The sequence below is a fragment of the Ammodytes marinus genome (assembly GCF_949987685.1).
Source record: "Ammodytes marinus genome assembly, chromosome: 1".
NCBI lineage: Eukaryota > Metazoa > Chordata > Actinopteri > Uranoscopiformes > Ammodytidae > Ammodytes > Ammodytes marinus.
Window position 1 is genome coordinate 7989336 of NC_137230.1, and position 22712 is coordinate 8012047.

General features: G+C 42.9%; 1 protein-coding gene across 1 annotated transcript in view; it reads right to left on the reverse strand.

Annotated features, from left to right (window-relative positions):
* Positions 1–5619: 5619 nt before the first annotated feature.
* Positions 5620–22712, reverse strand: part of adamts18 (ADAM metallopeptidase with thrombospondin type 1 motif, 18) — a gene marked incomplete at both ends in the record, with an annotated part of 64930 nt that continues 47837 nt past the window's right edge. Inside the window, 8 exons of the mRNA XM_080032379.1 lie at positions 5620–5735; positions 6826–7024; positions 8422–8587; positions 9062–9132; positions 10340–10534; positions 14308–14512; positions 20380–20506; positions 21081–21201. Coding sequence (XP_079888505.1) covers positions 5620–5735; positions 6826–7024; positions 8422–8587; positions 9062–9132; positions 10340–10534; positions 14308–14512; positions 20380–20506; positions 21081–21201 — 1200 coding nt within the window. The remainder of the gene's footprint in view (positions 5736–6825; positions 7025–8421; positions 8588–9061; positions 9133–10339; positions 10535–14307; positions 14513–20379; positions 20507–21080; positions 21202–22712) is intronic.

Here is a 22712-nt window from a genome sequence, read left to right on the forward strand (position 1 = left end):
TGGGTGGTTTTTTTTCTGGGGGGGGGGGGCATCACTGACAATTTCTGCTTAGGGCACCCAAAAGCGTAGCAGCGGCCCTGCCGTTAAGACACACATATACACACACTTTTGTAATTCTATCTGTGTGAGGACAATAAAAGAGTATTATTGACAAAATGCATTCCCTTGCCCTTTACCTTAACAAATCATAACTACATGCCTTACCCCAACCCTTACTCTAAACCTAACCTAACCATAACCCTCAAACAGGCTATTAAAGTAGCGAGGACCAGGAAAAATGTCCTCCCTTTCCAAAAATGTCCTCACACTTGCTGGTTTAAAGCTAAAAATGTCCTCACAAAGACGTCTGTAAAAGTACAAGTACACACACACACTCACACACAATAAATGTGTGAATTCAACCAGGAAACTCTGGCGTACGTTCGGGAAAGCGTGCAAAACATACACCCAAATTGCATGCTCTCTCACACACACACACATCCAGGCATAGTAAATACACACCTTGACAGCCAGCCTGCTGCTCAATGAACATGTTCTATTTGTGTATGTTATCCGAGCCGTCATGTTTATGTGTGTCTGTGCGTGGGCCCCAGCTTGTGGTGTCTGGATCCCAGCGTGCCGGTAAACAACATGCGTACCAGACGATGTGGGGACTCCAGGCTCAATGATTCACGCAGACGGCTTGATTAAAGAGCAATCGCAGCCCCCGCTGTGCCAGAATGGGTGGTGGTATAATCACCGTAACAAAAACGCTGTTTGGTATAACAAAAATCCCAGCACGATCCAAGTTATGAAAGTAAGTTTTGCAGGGTGCAAAAAGTTATCGAATGTCTAAAGTTGCCAAAGAAGCCTACGATAGTGCGAGGAGTTCCCCCCCCCCCGAGTCGCCAGGCAAAAAAAAATTATTAAACCTAGTATCTGTGTTCATGGGGAGAGCAAAACACGGTTAGCATACAAGAAGCGCTAATGCCATACAGAACGTTAAAGCTGCTCTATATCCATACCATACAACAATGGATACGATAAGTATACAGAGGGGGTTACTAGTAGTGATGAATCCCCATTAAAAACATGGTTTTCCTCCCTTTTACGAGGCATTTTAGCCTCTTTGAGTTCATCGTCTTGGTTTTAAACCATGCAACTGTGACTAAGATTGCCAACCACTTCTTAAAATACAGAATCGTCCCATTCTTTACTGAACTGATAAAAGGACACAGGCACAAATGGCATTAAAACAGCATGAAGACACCCAGCTCGCAAATAAGCACAAATTAACAGCAAGTCAGCAACACACTAAACACATTAACAACATTGTGTGCGCAGCGGCACAAAATAAAAGGCAGACTTTAGCCTATACATGTCCGTGAAAGTGCGCTGGGAGGACAAGACTGGTGTGGAATTCCACACGGACACTGCTATCAACTTTAGGTTCATATTATCCTCCGGAACAGCACACAGCTGGGTGAGTTTCACTATGTTAACCTGTGCTAACTTGGATAAAGTACAACCAACAGCACAGACACATATTCACAGAATGTATCAGGAAGGAAGCCCAATCTCTTCTCTCACTCTGCCCATGCCTGCTCCGTCTTGTAGAACACTGGGAAATCTCAACGCTGATTGGCTATTGCGGCGCAACAACGCATGAAAAGTTCAATATTTTCAGCCTCAAGCATTGGCTGCGATTGACGTGCCGTGTTGGGCGCCTCAACACGCCGCGCCAAACGCTTGACACCCGCTTGACGCTGAATCAGGTGTAGATGCGCTGGTAGATTGACTTTGTATGTAATCTTGCGGCGTACGTTAAAGGTGCGTGCAGTGTATCGCTCCTAATGCCCCTAACGCACCGCTTGATCATATTTTGGTAAATCGCGTCCATCGCCTTAATCTATTGCCTAGATTCACTCCTGCTATTTATTTTTTTGGCCTAACCAACCATCGCTGAGATCAGACCCGGCACAAAAACAACAACAAAATGGCCAACACCTGTGCCAAAAGACAAATAAACAGCAACAGAACAGCACGCATAGCCTTGCATTAAAACAGCATTGCATGGATCCAAGCCGCTCGGAAATACACACAATTAACAGCAAGGAAGCCACATACCAAACACATTTAAACCAGCATTGTGTGCGCAGCGGCACAAACTAAAGGCAAGCCTTCCCCTACCTTTAGGTGACAGTGCGCTGGGGCCAGCGGAGATGAACACTGTTGCTTCGCTGTAGGCCTTCTTCTTGTGAACGTCCACACAGACTTGGCCGCCATGTTTGGCTTCATAGTATCCTCCGGAGCCGAACACAACCAGGGGCCTATTGCACGTGGCCCCAGTGGAAGTGGAATTGGAATTCAGATATCCAGGATGATTGATAAAGCCAGCATTGACCAAGTCTAGAGGGCACCTTGGATTCTTCTTAAGTTGGGCAGACTAGACTTATTGTTGCCCCCCACTGTTTGTTATTTAGATCATTTTGTACGGTCCAGTTGTGAAGATACTCCACCAATGTCTTTGTTTTAACCAAAGAATCGCCATTCAAAACAGTTTCCCCATCTGCTCCAAGTTTCCTGACGAGAGTTCTTCTTTGACTGGACTATAGTTTGCACTGGAGTAGTAGGCCTGCATATTTGACAGTCCCACTATCTCCTATCACTCACATTTGCCATCAGGATGTTTACCAATCAGAGCCAACCCACAGTGTCCAAGCCTCAGTCTTGAAATTACTACAGCGTCTTTCATAGAACACCTAAAAGTGCACTTGTCTTTGCTTACAGTTTCCTGCATTGAAAAGTACACCCTTCCCTTCCCTTTCCTTTCCTTTTTCTCAATTTGTTTGCCTTCTTCTGGAGACAGGCACCTTGGTTTGTTCAATTGTTTGTCAAGCAAGGTGCAAGTAATTATGTCAAGTGCCAGCCCACAGCTTTCAGAAGTAGACCCTAGAATCGATCACAGATTTACTGATACAGAACTGGTTAAGACAGCCAATTTTCCCCACAATGCCTTGCTAGTTTAAACCGTAAGTGAGAGGGCTGTTCATTTGTATCAGACTGGCTGCATTCTCTTCAATCTAATCTCTATGCCCCTGTATTAATCAATGATAAACAAGTTGACAGTGAGGAGGCTACATCAAACATGAGAATCCATGGAAAAGTCCACTGAGAAAAAGAAGCTTTCATATATTCTAGATTCATCATTTTACAATTTAAAATATGTATTTGTGTATTAAGGTTATACGTTTTGGATCAGGGGACCAAGCCGAATAAATGTGTATGAGTCAACAAAAAAAAATTGTCTATATTGTGTACAAAAACATTTGTGAATTGGTTTCCAAATATGTTTTTGTACTTATAATTTGTCGCAACTCACTCAAAGATTATGTCTGAAACATTGTGTCACTTTATACAAAACACACTCCTGTTTTTCTCTTTGTATACATTCTGTGTTACTTAAAGGTGCCGTGTGTAACAATGTGCATTTTGGCACGTCATCCATTGGTGAACGTTCTTGATTGCAACGCTCCCTTGCTGAACCCTCTTTTTCTGAGAATTTACAGAAGCTACGGTGGCCTATTTACTAAAGATGGCATCATACACCACTGCCTCAAGTCTTTCCACAATATCAAGTGATGAGTTGAAGAGGGATATTTAGTTATTTATTCTATAGTTCTGTGTCTTCTCCTTCTTCCAACAGGGGAATATTCAGGTGACACACACTACCTATAAAAATGTGTAAGGCCGTTAAGTTTGTCCTTTCTGTGCTACTGTAGAAACATGGCGGTGCAACATGGTGTCGCTCCCCACTTCTATGCTGATATAAAAGGCTCATTCTTAGGTAATAGAAAGAAACAACAACTTTTTTTTCCAAGCATCATAAGTTCCATTTCTACCAAGTCTGTCCTTTAAAAAAACTAATTCCCTTTAAACACTTCTTCTTTTGCCCCATTTTCTTCTTCGTGAATTTGAAACGGTCACAGCTCACCTCAACCAAACCACCATTCTTTTTTTTCAAGCATTTGACACAGTTTCAATCTGTTTGAAAACAGTTTGAATGAATCTGAACTGCCTTGACAGCTTTGACTTGGTGTGTTATAGTCGTATAAAAAGGAAAATGTCCACAGATGCAGTGGAACATGCAGAATCACTTTAAATGATCTCTTGCTTGTTTATATGACTAGTGTGCAAACAACATATTTGTGTGTCTGAGTCAGAAGAATTACCTTCAAGCATTTTCTTTTATCTGTTCTGTGACTCAGAACAGATACAATAATACAATAAAATGGTGGCTGATTGAACCCATACTAAATGTGATCTAAAACATCATCACTCATCTTAAGTCCACCAGCCCAATCCCTCTCACGTCTGTATTGAATTTAAACCCAACTTCTGTTGAGAGCACACCTACACTGTTCTCTCCACACAAGCAAAACACCCTCTTTTCTATCCAGACTGCACCCACACTCACCTTACAGTCATCCTCTTCTCTCCCCCCAGGGCCCGCACACAATGTGGGAACAGAAAGAAAGACGAACACAGGAGCGCTCCGGTGGCGTAGTGGATAGTCTAGAGTGCATACCATATCAGCGCTGGCCTTCGTTGCAGTGGTTGCAGGTTCAAATCCGACCCGTCATCCCCCCCTCTCTCTCTCTGTCTCCCCACCCAACCCCACCTCAACTCTGTACTATCCATTAAAGCTTGAAAATCCCCCCCAAAAAATCTTTAAAAATAGGATACAGAAATAAAGACAGACGAGGGATCGAGTTGTTTTTACCATGAAGGTACAGGAGAGATTTAAAAATAACAACAACAAAACACATTTACAACATGTCCGAATAAAATGTTTTTACGTACACAAACAGGCATGTATTTTCGTAGCGTTAACATGAATGGGGTGGGCATGAAAACATACTGTAACAAGCGGAGAGTGTGTTGAAGGAAAAAGTGCAGAAGACATTTGACCATTGATTACTAATGCCTCATCATATAAAAAAAATCTCATAACGCGGATGAATCCAACGGGGGGGGGGGTGACTAGCACGATCCTATGGTAAAACCCAAATGTAGAAATAATATGTCACAGATCCACTGTACACCTGACACACAATGTAAACGTAATATATTACCAACCATAATAACTTAAATAAAAGGAGTATGAAACCAAACGCCCTTTGAAAAAAAAATAATACAACATACAGTATAAGCAAGCTAAAAACACTATTGTCCTGTCCTGTTCTGTTGATGGCTTGTAGCTTTAGAGGTTCCCAAAAGGAAGACACTGAACAATATGACAACACATATACAGTATATATATATTACATCAATGTAGTCTTCAGGTGTTGTGTCATTTGTGTTGTCTTTTCCAGTTCCAACGTGATCCTCAACATGATAGCTTGACTGCTTTGGAAGATGAGCACCAGCAGCCATGTTTGCCTTGCTTTTAAAAAAGAGTCTACAGTTTGTCTCTTTGCCGTTTTTTCTTCTTCACAAAGTTCATTTAGTCAAGTACTCCAGGAAGAAAACACACAATGTGATGAGTTCAGTTTTTGTGTGTTGTTGTGACTATTCGACCTCCAAACGGCCTCTGTTGTGTTTTTATTTTTCCTTCAGACACAGAGGTGAACCATAGCTCTACGGTCTCTTGCCGGAGCAGGACTTGCAGCACTGCTGTCCATAGAACTTGTGGTTACAAACTCCGTGCTGGGGAACCAAGTGACACCAGCTGAAATGATCCACGCAAGGTTCGTCTAGAGAGAAAACACACACAAAAAAATGGAACGTTTCAAATGATTTTTCGATTTATCCATCAAGTTTTCCCAGAAAACCAAGATGAAATCTTTTAATTGGTTGTTTTTTTTCCGACTTTAAGACAGTGAATATGGAGAGCCCTTGTTCACTAAATCCCTTTTTGTTAAAATCAGTGAATATCACCTCATAATCCACAATATGTCTGTACTGTTTTGTGTGCTGAAAAAAATGCACAGCCTAGACTCTGTAAAAGGATATGTAGGCAATGGGTATGTAGACAAAGTTGGCCCACAATAGCTAGCAACATGCCTGTTTATTGAGAATATGCTGTTTTTTTTAGACTATAATGAAAAAAGTAGTAAATGCAAGAAGCTGCACCTCGTAACTCATTAGTTTTGCAGGTAATATCAAAGATTAAAAGGGACGTGATACGCTAGGTTTAAAGTTAAGGGGCTACCAAAGAGCTTTCCTCCTGAGAGAAACATTAATGTCTATATCAAATTTTATGACAACAAATGATCATAAATGTCAGCCTCATAATGGTGCTAAAGGAACATTCTTTATGATTCATCCTCTGAGGTCCATGAATGTCTGTACAAAATGGCACGGCAATCCATCCAATATTTCAGCCTGGACCAAATCGGTGGACTGACTTGCCGTTAGTGGGGCTATCAGTCATACAATAGAAAAATAAGGGGCTAGAAAAAGAGGTGGCTGTTCAACAAGTCAATAAATGGGCTGTGCATGGACATATATAGAAACAGTTTAATCTTACATTCTGTAGTAGCCAATACTATTAGAACAGTACACAAACTGCCAAACACATTATACTTTTCTAGTTTTTAATGTAATGAAATGTTACTGGCAGTTAATAAGTTATCTGCTTTTACAACAATATTGACGGCTAAAAATCCATTTTGAGCGACATTACATTGGACTTTGGGAAGTTCTAAAGAAGCCATCAGATGAGCAGAAAACCACCCTTAACCAGGAAATGTAAAGTTGACCCACTACTCTTTTACTCAAATTACACGGTTAAGGAAACTAAATTGGATGAACTTATTTGTTTCCTTCGGGGGGGGAATTTACCTTTTTTTGACGGTCCTGTAGTTGTGACCCGTACAGGGCGCTGTGCTGGCTGAGCCGGGGGAGCAGGGGGGCAGAAGTGTGTGTTGCAGGCCCTGGAGGTGACAGGCCTCTGGTGGGGCAGGCAGCCCGATGTGAGGCGGCCCTGACGCAGACACTGAGTGGACCGAGTCTGGACCCCTCCACCGCACGACACAGAGCACTGAACCAAGGAAGGAGAGGAAAAGAAAAAAGAAAGTTAGAAAAAAAGAAAGTAGGGCCAAGTGAGATGGAGAGAACAGAACAACACACACACACACACACACACACACACACACACACACACACACACATACAGTTTATAGATCGGAGCAGGAGATCAAAGTCGAAGCGGATAAAGGAGAAGGATTTAGAAATGGAGCAGAGGAGGGAGTTTGAAAAAGGAAAAAAAGTCTATGCGGAGACAAAGAAGGGATGAAGAAAACAAACAGCCCGTCCTGCATGCTCTGGCCCTCCAGCTTGCTGTCAGGAGATGTCTTCTCTGGTGGAAACATACAGGGATCACACAAACTCCACATCAAGTGGAATAACACACAGAGCTTATAATAGGGCTACCCCTAAGACCTTTTTGCATAATAGATGATATAACACATAGCCCGCTACTACACAACCTGCACAACAGATTGACACAGCCTATGCCTCACAACAGAGGCTGTGTACCAGAGGGGAGCTCATGGGTTGAATCTGAGAACCCATTTAACATAGCCAGCCACTGTTAGCTCAGAGCTATGTGAACCAGCAGTCTGTATAGTCTGAATGAAGTGAGAGATGCGCTTTGAATCTGACTCTTTTCAGCAGTAGTAGTGTGTTAGTTTAGAGGCAACTGTGGTTGATGCTGTGGTTGATTTTGCCAGTAGCTACTATTGAAGAACAGCAGGGCATACAACCGGCTCAACACTACACTTCCTTACCTTCAGTCTGACTGTATGTCACTTATTTTCCACATTTCAAACTCTTCATTCTTGCAGGTGACGTATAAGGACTACTCAAAATGCCTAGTATTTCATGAAACAATGTGTTCTTGATTTCAGAATGAGGTAGCCAAAAATAGCCACCTCATTTCTACCCAGTGACTGTTGATACTGACTGTATTGATCTAAATGACAACTGGCATATCTGTAGCTAGCTCGCTAATAAGTTAACATTAGCAACATATTAATACACTTCTTACTGAATAAGGTAGCAAGTCGACCAACATATTCACATACATTTATATTTCAGAAATATCTTCGTATTTGCTTATTTCTTTTCAAGTTTTCACTTCCTCCCAAACACAGACACAATCACGTATTCTACTTTCTGGCCAAATCCAGGTAACTGATGCGACAAGTATCATCAAGGCTTCTGATGACAAATTCTAGTTTGAACATCCAGACATGGCGTTACATCAAGTCCCAGGATGCAATTCTTTTACCAAAAATCCACTAGTTGTCGTCGACAATTGTGTCACACGGGAGAAAAAGCTCCTAAACTGGAGGACTGACAGCTGGAAAAGCACATGTATAGCACTAAAAGTCTCTAATGTGGACCGTTTTTAGATCAAAGCATGAGCTAATGCACCTGTTGCCAGGGAGAGGAGTACCAGCCGGAGACCACAGCAGTGGAGGTGGCTCTGCCAGGCAGGACCCGGGGGGGCTCTGGGCACGCGCCTCTGTTACAGCCCTGACTGAGATCCACCAAAGGTTTGGCCATGTTCCTGCACCGCCGCATGGGGAACTCCACAAACCTGCGGATGAAAAATAACAAAGCAAAAGACTGTTAATAAAGATCCCATGATTTCGAAAAAAAAAAACTGAGACTATGACTTTGTGAAGAGTAAACAGCTAATACAGGGGAAGTTTTAAAGGTGGAGTCAGTGATTCTGGCGAATGCCCGTTGTCAAAACCAGTGAGTTTCTGTGATAACTGTGTGTGTGGTCAAAAGATATGGTGTTAATACACAGCTTAGGCTCTGTAATCTGGTATGTAAACAGAGGGGGTCCACCGTGCCCTTTTACATAACTAGGCTCTGTATTTCAGGTTTTCTGTCTGGGCACACACATAGAGGGCGGGTTGCAGATGTTGTGGAGATATTCACTGATTTTGATGAGGAGTGCTTTTGACAAGAAACGTTCGCTAGAATCACTGACTCTACCTTTAAGTATCTGTGCAGATCTATTATAATGTGAGGGAAGTCTTGGTGTGTGATTGAAGGTACATACCCTCCGTGTGAGTTTCTCTCCCCACAGCGTAGCTCTCTTTTCTGGATACCTGAGCCACAAGACCTGGAGCACTGAAACAAAGAGCAGGCAGGGGGCACCATTTGAAAAACTGAAATCTCTGTGATTCAGCGTGTTCCCATAGTAGCAGACACCACGAGGAATTGCTTATCATTGTAGTAATGGAGCCAAAAGACAAACCCCTACAGAGCTTTTTTCAGCCATTATTATTGATGATTAAACAGAGTATTTGTATGTGTGAATGTGTCACCTCTTTTACTTCCCACTTCTGAAAATAAACCTGTATCCAGGGTTGGACTGCCTTGCATTTGCAAATACCACCTAAGTATAACATTGACTGAGATTGGACAGACAGACTACAGACATGTTGTTTCTTAAGTATGCTAGTCTTAGTTGGATGATACTATAGCTTCAAAGCCCCATTCCCCAGCACCTTACTATGTTAAATTAAATGTTTTTAATCAATCCTGGTAATTTAAGACAATCTGGCAGTCATTCCCACTTCACATGTGTGGAAGTGAGAACGGTGTCAGGGTTTGAACCTTTCTATCAGGCCCTTTTTCTCAGGTGTAATTATACACTAGTTCAGCTTTAATGTGAACAATTGAGTGCAACACTAAGAAAATCTTGAACATAAGAAGCTCATTAAAGAATCTCATTAAATATGCATTTAATATAGTGTATCCCCCGTCTCTTTACTTGTTGAAATATATGCACCGGAGTAATGCCTGTGCTATTTTTTTTTAAACAATTGTATTTGTATTTCTTTAATTATTCAATTTCTAATTGTATTTTAAAATTATCCTTAGACCTTATTATTGTCCCATCGTGGATTTTAGAAAGCTAATATAAAGGTTTAAAATTGAGCAGAACTCATAGTTTTTCCAGTCCAGATGAAGACCATCAGGTCAAATGTTACACCCGGAAAATCATGCAATTCCCACCCCAAATAAACCAAAATAGGCATTGACCCTGACCTATTTAACAGCTGTTGCGCACACACACACACACACACACACACACACACACACACACACACACACACACACACACACACACACACACACACACACACAGCCAAGGAACGGACCAACACATGAGGCGGCATGATCAAAAGCTTTTTCCTAGAACAGATTTGAAAATAATATCTTCAAATATTGAACTGAAAAGAACACCTCACATTTACTCTCACCACATGTACCTAGAAGACCTGTCTCTCTCTCTCTCTCTCTCTCTCTCTCTCTCTGTCTCTCTTCCTACCTCTCCCCAGGCAGCAGGGTTCCACTGTAGCCTCTCGTTCTTGGGGCAGCGGCGCAGGACGCAGGCCTCCTGGGCTTTGGGTCTGTGGTGCTGTCTGCACATGCTGTCAGGCACCACCACCGCCTTGGCCCCCGGGTCAGTGCTGCCACAGAACACACTGCGCTTCCTCAGGCCTCGGCCACACGACTTTGAGCACTGAGAGAGAACAAAGAGGACGGGAAGATAAGTCACTGTGGAACAAAAGTCTGAGGCTGCGTTCCAATACCCATGCTATCTACTATTTACACGGGCGGCAGTGGCGAAGTGTGTAGGGAGATCGCCTCTGGAGTGCAGGGTCGGAGGTTCGATCCCCCGTCTCCCCGCCACATGTCGAAGTGTCCCTGAGCAAGACACTGAACCCCAAATTGCTCCCGATGGTTCAGAGAGCGCCTTGTATGGCAGCTACTGCCATCGGTGTATGAGTGTGTGTATGAATGGGTGAATGTGGTAAGATATGTAAAGCGCTTTGGGGCTGAGAAAATCGGCTAGAAGGCGCTATATAAGTCAAGTCCATTTACCATTTAGTATGGTAGAGAAAAGATTTAGGATGTCATAATTTTTGTGGCCAGATTTAGTATGGTTAGAAATACCCAGATGTCTACTACTACAACCGTTCGAGATTTGTAGTGTTGAAAACAGCATCCTATTTGGGTGATTCGGACCCACAATCCAGTGCGCACTGGAAGTGACGTCACATCGACATAGCCTCCATATGAAAACAAATGGGGATGCAAGAGGCAAAAGGAGCAATGTTATGATGAAATAAATAGTGTACCAGGTGTATGCCTACTGCATCCTAACTAGATTATTTGTAGAGTCAGATGTAGTATGTAGAGTAGAAAAAAGAAAGAGTATGAGATTTGGAACACAGGGTGATTGTATCCTCTTGAGATAAGTGGATCAATAAGCAAGGGTTAAAGACGGAGTCAGCTATTCTGCAGAACGCTGTTTGTCACAATCCCTTTTTTTTTAAATCAAAATCACTGAAATATCTCCTCGCAGTCCGCTACTTGTCCGTACTGTACTTTAATCTGGTCCTAATACACAGCCTAGGTTCTGTAAACGGGTATGTAAACAAAGGGTATATAAACAAAGGGGCCCGCCCTTTGCTAGCAACATGCCCATTTACAGAGCCTAAGCTGTGTATTAACACTGGATTTAGTTTTTCACAAAAAGGGATTTTGGCAACAAGCGTTCTCCAGAATCGCTGACTACACCTTTAAGTGACACATATGTAAGATCTAACATACATGCTTTCACACTGTAACTTTAAACATGTGAATCTTTCAACCTTCAGCTTTCATCAGCTTTAAGCACTATAGGCCTTATCCACAGAGGTTAAGTCCTTGGCACAGACACTGTGGCTGCGTTTTGCAATTCGCCACATGGTGTACTAGCAAACAGAAGGTCACTGCTTTGATGGCAGCCCATTATGGCCTAACATTAAATACAATAAACCAATAACTCTGGGATGAAGGTGACCCCCCCCCCCTCCCAACCTATCAATTTATCCACCAACAGCTGAGTGTGCTGCTGTGTAAAATACAACTGGAACCGAAGGATGGACAATAGAGTCGAACTGGCCCCGTGGGGACTGCAGACAACAGCCGTCAGGGCCAGTTAATGCCACAACAACGCATCAATTTATTAGACAGAGGACTCGCGCACATCTGTGTGTGGCCATCGACATACACAACCACGAACACACACACACACACACACACACACACATCCCAGTTGTCCTTTTTGTCGCTGAAAGGTCCAATTGATCTTTTCAGGGAGACTGGCCTTGTGTGTGCAATGACCGCCGACTGAACTCGGGCTTGTGTTACAAAATAGTCATAGAACACACACACACACACACACACACACACACACACACACACACACACACACACACACACCAGTGTCCTAAAGAATGACAGTTGATTGACAGCTAAAAGTCTTTGCTCAGCAGGTCATAGCAGCTAATTATGGCAGAAAGTTTGACAGACTACCAGATGTGTGCAGCCAGGCTATTAATATTGTATATGGGGAAAATGAGCCAATTAAAAGCCCTGTCTAGTTCTGTGATGCACTGTGGTTAAAGAGGAACCGGCCAAAACCTGTCTCAGTCATACTTGGTTAACAGCCATATAGGATTAGATGTCCCAATCAAATGTTGGCTTTGTACAAAACAAATCCCATTTCCATGAATGCAACCCTGCAAATTAACCTTGTAAAAGTAGTAACCACCCAAGAGGGGTTTTATTTTGCGACCCAGACAGTGATCACTTATGGGACGATGTTTTTTCATAGCCATGCATGTATTTGGTTAAAACATGAGTTCACTCTGAGTCTTGAATTTAAACTACATTTCCTAAAAAAGGAAGAAAGGGGTAAAGAACAATACAAAAATCAAGCAGTAAATTCAAATGCATATGTCCCAAGACTAAAGTTGAATATGGCTCATTTGTATTATAGTGGACACATTTAAATGTCATACATGTCTTTGTTTTGCACATGTCCAACAGAGGGCAGCAGAGTGTTTGTTTTAGCTTGACAGCTTTCAGAGAAAAGTGTGTGTGTGTGTGTGTGTGTGTGTGTGTGTGTGTGTGTGTGTGTGTGTGTGTGTGTGTGTGTGTGTGTGTGTGTGTGTGTGTGTGTGTGTGTGTGTGTGTGTGTGTGTGTGTGTGTGTGTGTGTGTGTGTGTGTCCTCCCAGGAGTCACAGATGTCTACACATGTCACTGTTTCTTGACCTGAGGTTGTCTTACATGAGTTTCTGACAACACATTAATAATGACATGGCACACACACACACAACATGTAAACTAGAGGTAGAGTTTCATCATCCAAACTGAAACCTGTTAGTCTCTTAAGCTTATAGGCACTATTTCTCAAATTTGCCATGCAGCAAAAATCCAGGAACGAATGACACAACTAATGATGGCTGCATTCCATTTAGAAGTGCTTCATTTTAAGGGATCCTGGTATTGTACATGCTTGCTCGCTGTCACACTGTCATGGTTACACTAGACACTAGACACTAGAACACAGCCATCACTTACGTTATTAGTAACACCTGTTCTTTCACACTAGCATGACAAGGTTCTTCTCTCTCATTAGCATTGATTTGTAGATGACGCACACAAGGTCAGCTGCACTGCGTCAAGCTAGGATCAAACTTCAGACGTTGGGTAGAGTGCTAATAAGTTAATAGGAGTGTAGCCATGGGTTACTGTAGCCTCACAGACCAAACATCATGACGATAGCCTGATTATATTTTTATATTAGAGTTGTCTTTGCAAAATTAAAACAAGACAGAGGAGCCTTCTGCTGTCATGACAGTGACTATGTGAGGCTTAACTACACTGAACATTGGCTATGTGAGGCTTAACTACACTGAGATAACTTTTTACCGGTGAAACCACTAACATGATGTTGTTTTATGGTGCATTTTTACATTGTGTTATCATGCTAACATTTTTAAAGTAGCACTTAACACAGAGTTGTAGATATGTGGTCATAAAAAAACAAAGAAATGTCAAAGATGTGAGGGGCAACTTGTGTTCTTAAAATTCATCCCGTGGGGAAACATGAACGACTGCACGTGTTTTCAAGTGCCATGTCATAAGTCATACGGCCAATTATTCTGAGCTCAAGTGTCAAATTTCCACTTCAGTAAAGTTGTTTTTTTTTCTTTAAAGATAATGTTTTGGCATTTTCAAGCTTTATTTGACAGTACCGAGTTGAAACGGGGAGACGGACAGAAAGGGGGGATGACATGCAGTAAAGGTCCACGGGTCGGACTTAAACCCGTGTCCACTGCAACGAAGACAAGAGCCAATATGGTACGCGCTCTATCCACTACGCCAGCGGAGCCCCCCCGAGTAAAGTTAGTTCTAAGATGGATATTCCACAAACATTATGGAATTATGGGTCCCCCTACCTGTGACCAGGATCCAGTGCTCCACTCTGGCGGGCAGGCCTGGGTGTGGCAGGGCTGCACCTGGGCCGGAGAGATGACGGGGCAGAGGTTGTGAGCCACCACCTCCTCCCTCTGGTAGGTCACCTTCCTCAGGCAACGCAGCGTCCGGCTCTGCTGCCCGCCACCACACGATCGACTGCATGAGCCCCAGTCTCCTGTAGTCCAACTGTGGAGAGGCAACCAAGAGGGAGACGGTCAGTCAAAATGGAACAGAGAGCACAACTATTTTATAGTATTGATTAAAGGTGCAGTCAGCTATTCTGGAGAATGCTTATTGTCAAATTCACTATTTGTCCAAATCAACGAATATCTCTTCACGATCCGCTACCTGTAAGTGCTGTGTGTGCGCTGAAAGCAAATCCAGTGTTAGACAGCCTAGGCTCTGTAAACAGGTATGTTGCTAGCCACGGTGGGCCTCCTTTGTTAACATACACTCCTGTTGACACACCAGTGTACAGTACAGTTGTACAGTCAGGTAGCAGATGGTAAGGAGATATTCACTGATTTTGACAAAAAGTGATTTTGACAGCAAGCAAGTTCTCCAGAACCGCCGACTCCACCTTCAACAGCCTGTATGTATAAGTGGTGATTGGGAATATGCCTGATTGTAAATGCATATATTTGAACATAGACACGCACACACATTATAAGGAGTTCTCTCATCAGGACACAAACCACATGACTGAGCTCCTATTTAGGACAGCCAACCACAGGTCCAAACTCTAATCTGCAGCACTTATTTTGGGCCCAAACATACACACACACACACACACAAGTAATAATTTCCCCCCCTAAATTACCATTGAGTACCATCACCCCAAAAACTCCAGACACACCACTTATTATTAGGCGGTTACACTCAGACTGGTGACCTAGAATGGGTTGTGCTTGTGATTCATTCAAACCTAGACCTGCAGCTTTGAAAGTATACTGACAAAACACATTGATCTTTGCCATGGCACCAAATGGCCGTCAAGGACAAAGAAAAATACACACGGCGGAATATGTATCCGTATATCTATCCATCTCTCACTGTGCTATTCATATCTGAAAGTAAACACCGAAACCATATTGTATATACAACTCTCTCCATAACAGCTTTTACAGGACTACCAAGGCCAACCGCCATTTACCACCGTACAATAAGGCTACAGTCGGATGAAAACTATAAAATCTCACTTTCTACGTTTTTCACTTTTCTCAGCTGTCCTCTCTCCTTCTATCATTCATTTTCCAATCTTCATTTTTTTTCTCTGTCTGGTGATTTTTGCAACCCGGCTTTGCCGCTGATGAAAGCCCTAAACTGCTGCTTTCTAAAATAGCTTGTGCCTTGGCATGGTGGGCCGAAGGGGGAGATTACAGCAAATGAGTGGTCTGACAACCGCAGGCTTTAAGAAGAGGGACATGGAGAGATGGGCAGATGGCTCAGTCCAGGCTCTGAGAAAAGGCATGCTGCTAGAATACCGCAAAAAGACTGTTCCTAAAAGCAGCCGCCGACCTGAAAGAAAAATGCTTTCATACTCTTTCAAAATGCCACAGACACATGAAGCAGCAGGGCTAAACTGCAATTTTGAAAAGAAAAAAAAAACTGTAAAGATGTGGACCATTGGGACCCGAAAAACCTAGGGTTTTGGATTTCTCCTTTTGGGACTGTTTGCTTTTTTTCCTCCCTCTGTTTTGCCTGGCTTATAAATAACAATATATCATTGGAGGGAAAGTGGCTAAAGTGCCACTCTGCTTGGTCGCAAACCACCACTGACCTAGCTGTAATTTGTATCTCTGAAATGTTTCAATAACATAACACATACTTTGAGGTAAGAGAGTGCAAGGCTGAGAAGCTACCCAATGCATTTTTAGTGCCTGGAAGGCACCAATGAATGGACATTTAGTCTTAACCTAATATTGAGTTTGATTGGAGGCCAGCAGCTTTCTAGTAAAGTTAACATGCCAAAATCTCTGCAAAACAGGTCGTTATGCTCTTATTAACTCTTGGTATTTGTATTCGGTCACACACACACAGGATTTCAGAAGAAAAAAATGGAATCCAAGTTATTTTGCAAAAGACACATTTTTACATGTAGGAAAAGGCACATGTTTAATAATACAATGAGTTATGTTTGAATTCCATTGAGCCACTTCAGTTTAAGGCTCACGGTGAGACCTGCACGCTTCCATCCTCACAAGTCAAAATGCCTGCTGTGAAAAGTTACTTTTACACATCTGAGCGTTTTCACGTGATCCATCTGCTGAATGGACATTCTGACCTCAAGTGAAAGATAATTTCTACTCCTACTCAAAAAATGGCAGGATTTATTATAATCAATAATTCAAGATTATGTTATGTTTACACGACAAAAAAGCTGGCACTCATTCCAGACATCATTTCTGCAAATGTCAACGTGATACTAAATTATCTTTATTACATGTTTTCTCTGACCTCGTCCGCCAGCATCAAAACTCCAGTCTGGACTACATGTACAGGTATGTGTCCCAATTGTTATTTGATTAAGTCACTACATATTTCCACACATATCAAATATGTTAAATGGTTGTACATTTCAACGGTTAATCGTGACTTGAGATATTAGTTTCACACAAACAACAATGAATCTTTAACACAGGTTTACCATGTGTGATGAATACAATATTTACTCAAACATTATGGGCATTTCATCAACAGCGACCTTCCAAAAACCCTGTCAGCCAGTACCTTATGCATTGCACTCATGTACACTACGTCTCTATATTTCTGTACATCTCCTTTGGCACAGACACACAAGACTTTGATCTGTGTACATATCCTGCTGCCTGATGCACAGAGAAACATTCCTGAGCTGCAGGTAAAGTGACTTTACAGATGGCCTCCTCCGAGAGGAGAGGCCTAAACAACTTCAAACGGCAAGAGATGGAATCATAGAGGAAAAAGAAAATGGAATGCTAGAAGGACGTGGGGATTCGGCTAAGCTTTGGTGAAAGCAAAAAAAATAAAAAAGACATTGCCTTTCAAGAGAATCTATCAGATAGAAGAAGCGTATCTTTTTCCATAACGGCACACACTGGGCTGGGAAGATTGAACTGGCTTCTTTTAAATTTCTCCTAGCATCTCCTGCTCTTGTGTGTCAGAAACTGCTGCTGTACGCCTTTCACAGTGGAGCATCCCCCAGCTTTTCCCTGACAGGCTAATAGCAACATGGAGAGTGAAGTTTTAAAGCATGTCTAAAGGAAAAAAAGGGGGTAGATGGGAGTGTAGCGGGGTGTGTGTGTGTGTGTGTCGGGGGGGGGGGAGGGAGGGAGGGAGTGGAGGAGTTTGACTGGCCCTGCATGGCTAGACTGGCCGGGCCCCGAGGGAATCCCGCTGTCTCTGCACAATAAAACATGGATAGGCCTGTCAGCACCCGAGATACGCGCCGCGCAGATAAGAAGGCACTTTTAACGTGGTTCCCCCTCTCCTGTCAGACACACACACACACACTAGCGCACATGCATCCCACCTCATTGTGATTTTTCTTATTTTTTTCTCTCTCTCTCTGTCCTTCTCTTTCTCTCTCTATCACTCTCTCCGTTTCTCTCCCTCTCTTGACGGGCTCTTGAATGCGTGCCCGTACATCCTGGAGGTCTTAATGCAGTCATTAAAGCTTTCATGCTGCTCACTCAACTCAACTTTCTTCCGGTGCGGCGTACATAAATTGGCCCCAAAATACACAACCAGCTGGGATATGGTGTCGGTGACTGTATAATAAGATCCACGGGTGTTAAAGCTACAGTGCGTAACTTATGTTGCCCCCATGAGTAATTCTGAGTAATCACAAAAACACAGTGCATCTACATAGGATAAGCCTTTGGGGGATAGCGTATGGATTTTATACCTTCTGCTGTACATCCAGGTTTTTTCGAAGCAGTATAATCACCAACTTAAACATTTCTTGGGTTCTTCTTGGGATTTTTCTGAGCTCCTGCACCAGTGGCAGGGGGTGACACCAGTTTATAAAAGCTGCCAGACTGGGACATAGGCCGATAAGCTTAATCAACTTTGTGTCAACACATTTGATGATGTCTTGAAAGTAACAGTGACATTCATTAATATTTAGAAGTCACACACTATAGCTTTAAACACTGCTTTATTTTCCTTGAATGGACTGACACACTGATGTTATTTATCCGGGCTGTACCATACTCTCCACTGAAACAAAAAGGGGGGGGGGGGGGGGGGTTAGAGGTTGGGACACAAAACGGGGCTGTTTAGTACCTTTCGCCAAGATAAGAGAACTGGCATGGCCCAAGATTAGGGACAGGAAATGCCCTCTCGGATGGTGGGAAACGGAGTGAGAAACAGAGGCTGTATGTTGGAGGTGAAACCGATAGCTGAACTGGCTTGTTCAACCCCCTGACACAGGAGAAAGTTCAGTCTGGACTTGTTGTGGCATGGTTAATGGTGGACCAAGTGACAACATCATCAACACAAGACAGAAGCAGCTTGTGTTTCTATTTTTAACCTCATGGTTCGGATCCCATATACATTATTTCGGCATTGTGCATTTGGATAATGTGTGTGTGCATGCCTCCTTGTAAATGTACGGTGTGTGTGTGTGTGTGTGTGTGTGTGTGTGTGTGTGTGTGTGTGTGTGTGTGTGTGTGTGTGTGTGTGTGTGTATACTCCATCTGAACCCAAGACACGGTTCCCTGCCTGTTCGGCGGAGCAGTGCTGTAAATCAAGCTAGCTCCAGTTCCCTGAGCCACAGGCCTACATAGGAGAGAGGCCATTTATTCAGTGCTGTTTCGACTTGTTACTCCACTGCACTTTGGCCTGGTTTCCTCCTTTGCTTGCTACCTTAGCTCCCCGAATGCACTTTCCTCTCCTTTAAAAATGCATGCCACTAAGCACAATGTCTAGACAAAGGACAAGAAAAAAGGGCATGATAAAAATGCATGAAAAAAACATTTTTGTGAGGGATGATCATTCTTATTCTCCAGTGTTTGCTATTGTAAAATGTCTACTCCAGACTTGGAAAAAATCACCTTGTATTTAATTCATGAGAAAAACAATCAAACAGTTGGTTGAACCTTATGCTAAGAGGTCAGAATGGATGGAAAGGATTTTGGAGAATACTGATGTCCTAAGCCCAAATTCCAAAAGCATAACCCCCCTCCACCCACATATGAAATATTGGACTACCCACCAACTTAACTCTGTAAAAGCCTCCCTACATTCACCAATTTGGGTTTTTCCTACTTAGAGAACATTTAACATATCAAATATCGGGCCTTGAAAATGACATGACGTTAGGTGGATATGATCGTAGTGACCTCAATGGTCAAGAGCCATGTTTTCCGAACTCAATGGGTTTAACCTATGCATTAAGGTTCAATAAGAGTTGGGTACTTCCCACTGTTTACTTGCCAGGCTAATACAGCTCAGATTAAGTGTTGTACTGGTCATTAATTTGGAGTCTGTTCTCACCAGGAGAAGGCCAAAAATCACTGACATTAAGACGGAAAATCAGACATTATATGATTCTGTCATTTCGGCCTGATTAATTAAAACCCACTTGAGTCTCAGCCACTGCAGCTGGGGAAAATGCTGCAATGGAAATACGTGAATGGACTGGTGCAAACAGACAACAGATAGGGAGGGCCGCCATGTATTTTCTCAGAGAGGAAAATGTTAAAACGAGTGAGAAATTAGAGAGTGGGCAGAGAAGAGAAGAGAGGAACACGGGCTGAGCAGAGTAGTGGCTGGCCACAGCAAATGGACCGCGGGCAACCTCTAGACTGCTCAACCACAGTGTATCTGTGTGTGTGTGTGTGTGTGTGTGTGTGTGTGTGTGTGTGTGTGTGTGTGTGTGTGTGTGTGTGTGTGTGTGTGTGTGTGTGTGTGTGTGTGTGTGTGTGTGCCTGTAATAAATACAGTGCTTAACTTTCCTGAAAATTTGGCAACATAAAGACACATGCCACATATCCCACAGCCATCTGTACATGAAAAATTCCCTGACTCACACACACACACACACACCCACACACACCCACAGCACTTACTATGCAGGGCAGGGCTGGGTGTTGCAGAGATGGGAGCCCAGTGCTGGTCTGGTGAGGGGGTTACACATGGTGGAGTTGACCTGAACCTTCTGGTCCTGCAGACAGATCGCCTTGGTGGAGATACGACCTGATGGAAGAAAAGGAAGACACAGAGCTTGAGACACTACAATGATCCTAGTCAAACACACACACACACACACACACAAAGCCATCCATGGACAAGTCAGCAGCGGGTTGCTGGGATTTGTTTTTGGGCCAACAGACACTGAACTCCTCAGTTGATAAAGTTGATTTATGTTAGCATGCTACACAATGCAAAAATACATTTACAAACACATGAACACACACACACACATACACACACACACACACACACCCTCTCACGGAAATTACTATTCTCTCGACCAATCAACGACTGCAGTCTGTAACTCTACCCTTTTGGGACACTTTGGGACCGCTTGGTGGCCCAACAAAAGGGTGACGAAAAAAATGTTGTGTCCTTCCCAACTTTTGACAGTGGGAAAAACGTGAATGAATGAGTACAGAGCCACACCGAACCAAACCACACCGCTCAGTGGAAATGAGCGCTTCAGCACTTGTTGTAGGCTTTCCTTGTTTCTAGAGAAATAGCTTTAATGATAAGGAATAACACATGTGTCCAGCAAACACACACACACACACACACACACACACAGCCTCACCTCCAGCACAGGGAGCAGAGCAGTCGGAGCGCACCACACCCCAGCTGTAGTCTGGTTTCCTCTCTGTGCGAGGCAGCGTGTACTCCCACACCACGCCAGGGTTCCTTCCCTGGAGAAGGATCTGTCAGGAGGGAACACAGTTAGTTAGGTGTCATGTGTACATATAGGTTGGATTTGAACCTTTATACATGTAAGGAAAATAGATCTAGCAAACACCAGTTTTCAAATTTTCACATTATAACATAAGTCATTTAAAGGTGGAGTCAGCGATTCTGGTCATCAAAATCACTTTTTGTCAAAATCATTGAATATCTCCTCACGATCCCCTACCGGTCCATACTGTGTGTGCGCTGGGGGGGGGAAAAAAACGGTGTTGATACACAGCGTAGGCTCTGTAAACTGGCATGTGTACAAAGGGTATGTGAAAAAAAGGGGCCCTCCGTAGCTATGCCCGTTAACAGAGCCTAGGCTGGGTAATAATAACACTGGATTTCTTTATCAGCGCTCACACAGTACGGACAGGTAGCGGATCATAAGGAGATATTCACAGATTTTGACAAAAACTGACTTTGACAACAAGCATTCTTCGGAATCACTGACTCCACCTTTAATACAAGCAGGTTTTTCTCGGCTTCTCTATGGGTTAAAATCAGCAACGTTCCTCTCATAAATCTCCAGCTTCCCAGTATATACTAAAGGGAACAGCATTGCATTCAAACATGACTCACAGTACACAATAGAGGTCTTTTTAAGATTAGGGGGAACTTCCTTCATCACTGGGTTCTATCTCATCTTAGCAAAGACCTTGTTTGGCTGTAATTGTGATCCTAAATATGCCTTAAAGGCTTCATCTTCGAGAGAGCACATCTTGGTGTTTTCCACAGAACTCATGTTCGCAGCCAGCAGCAACCGATAATTACTTTCATCATTGATAAAACTGTCATTTTTTAATGTTACAATTTATGGTTTAATTATAAAATGTCTAGACCTCAAGGTCACCGTTTTGCCTGATGTGTTATTTCACAATTATATTACTCAGAGTAAAGAAACTGCTAAATATTATATTTGAGAGGCTGGAAACAGCAGATGTCTGGCAATGTATCATCACTTGGTGGTTTCAGCTCTTAACCATGCATTCCCCTTATTCCTGGACTAATGTGTGCACTGTAATGTCAAACAAACCAGGTCCAATAAACAACAATTAAATACAGCATAATGTAAACCTATTCTTCAAGCCAAACTGTAATGCTATATAACAATAGTGTGTTGTATATGGTCAATGCAGTCTGTCCCTAGATGTATTAAATACAACGGAGCATAGCATGAGTACAGTGAAAAGAACATGCTACTTCAAGACACTAAAGGTAAACCCACTGACAACGTGGCAGCCTAACTTAGCTATTTAGATCTGTTTCCCACTAACCAGCAGGCTCTCCAAACATTAAAAAGAGAGCTTTGTTCCCTCTCTAGTCCAAACTGGCTGACCACACTATTATAAGGCCTTCTTATTTGGACAGCACAGTGCATATATGAGTGACAATTTCCATTTTTCTTTCTTTTGAGAGCATAAGCTCTCTTCTTCCCACATCCTTTATACTGGCTGGTTGATTCTCAGTTACCTTTTTCATGTAC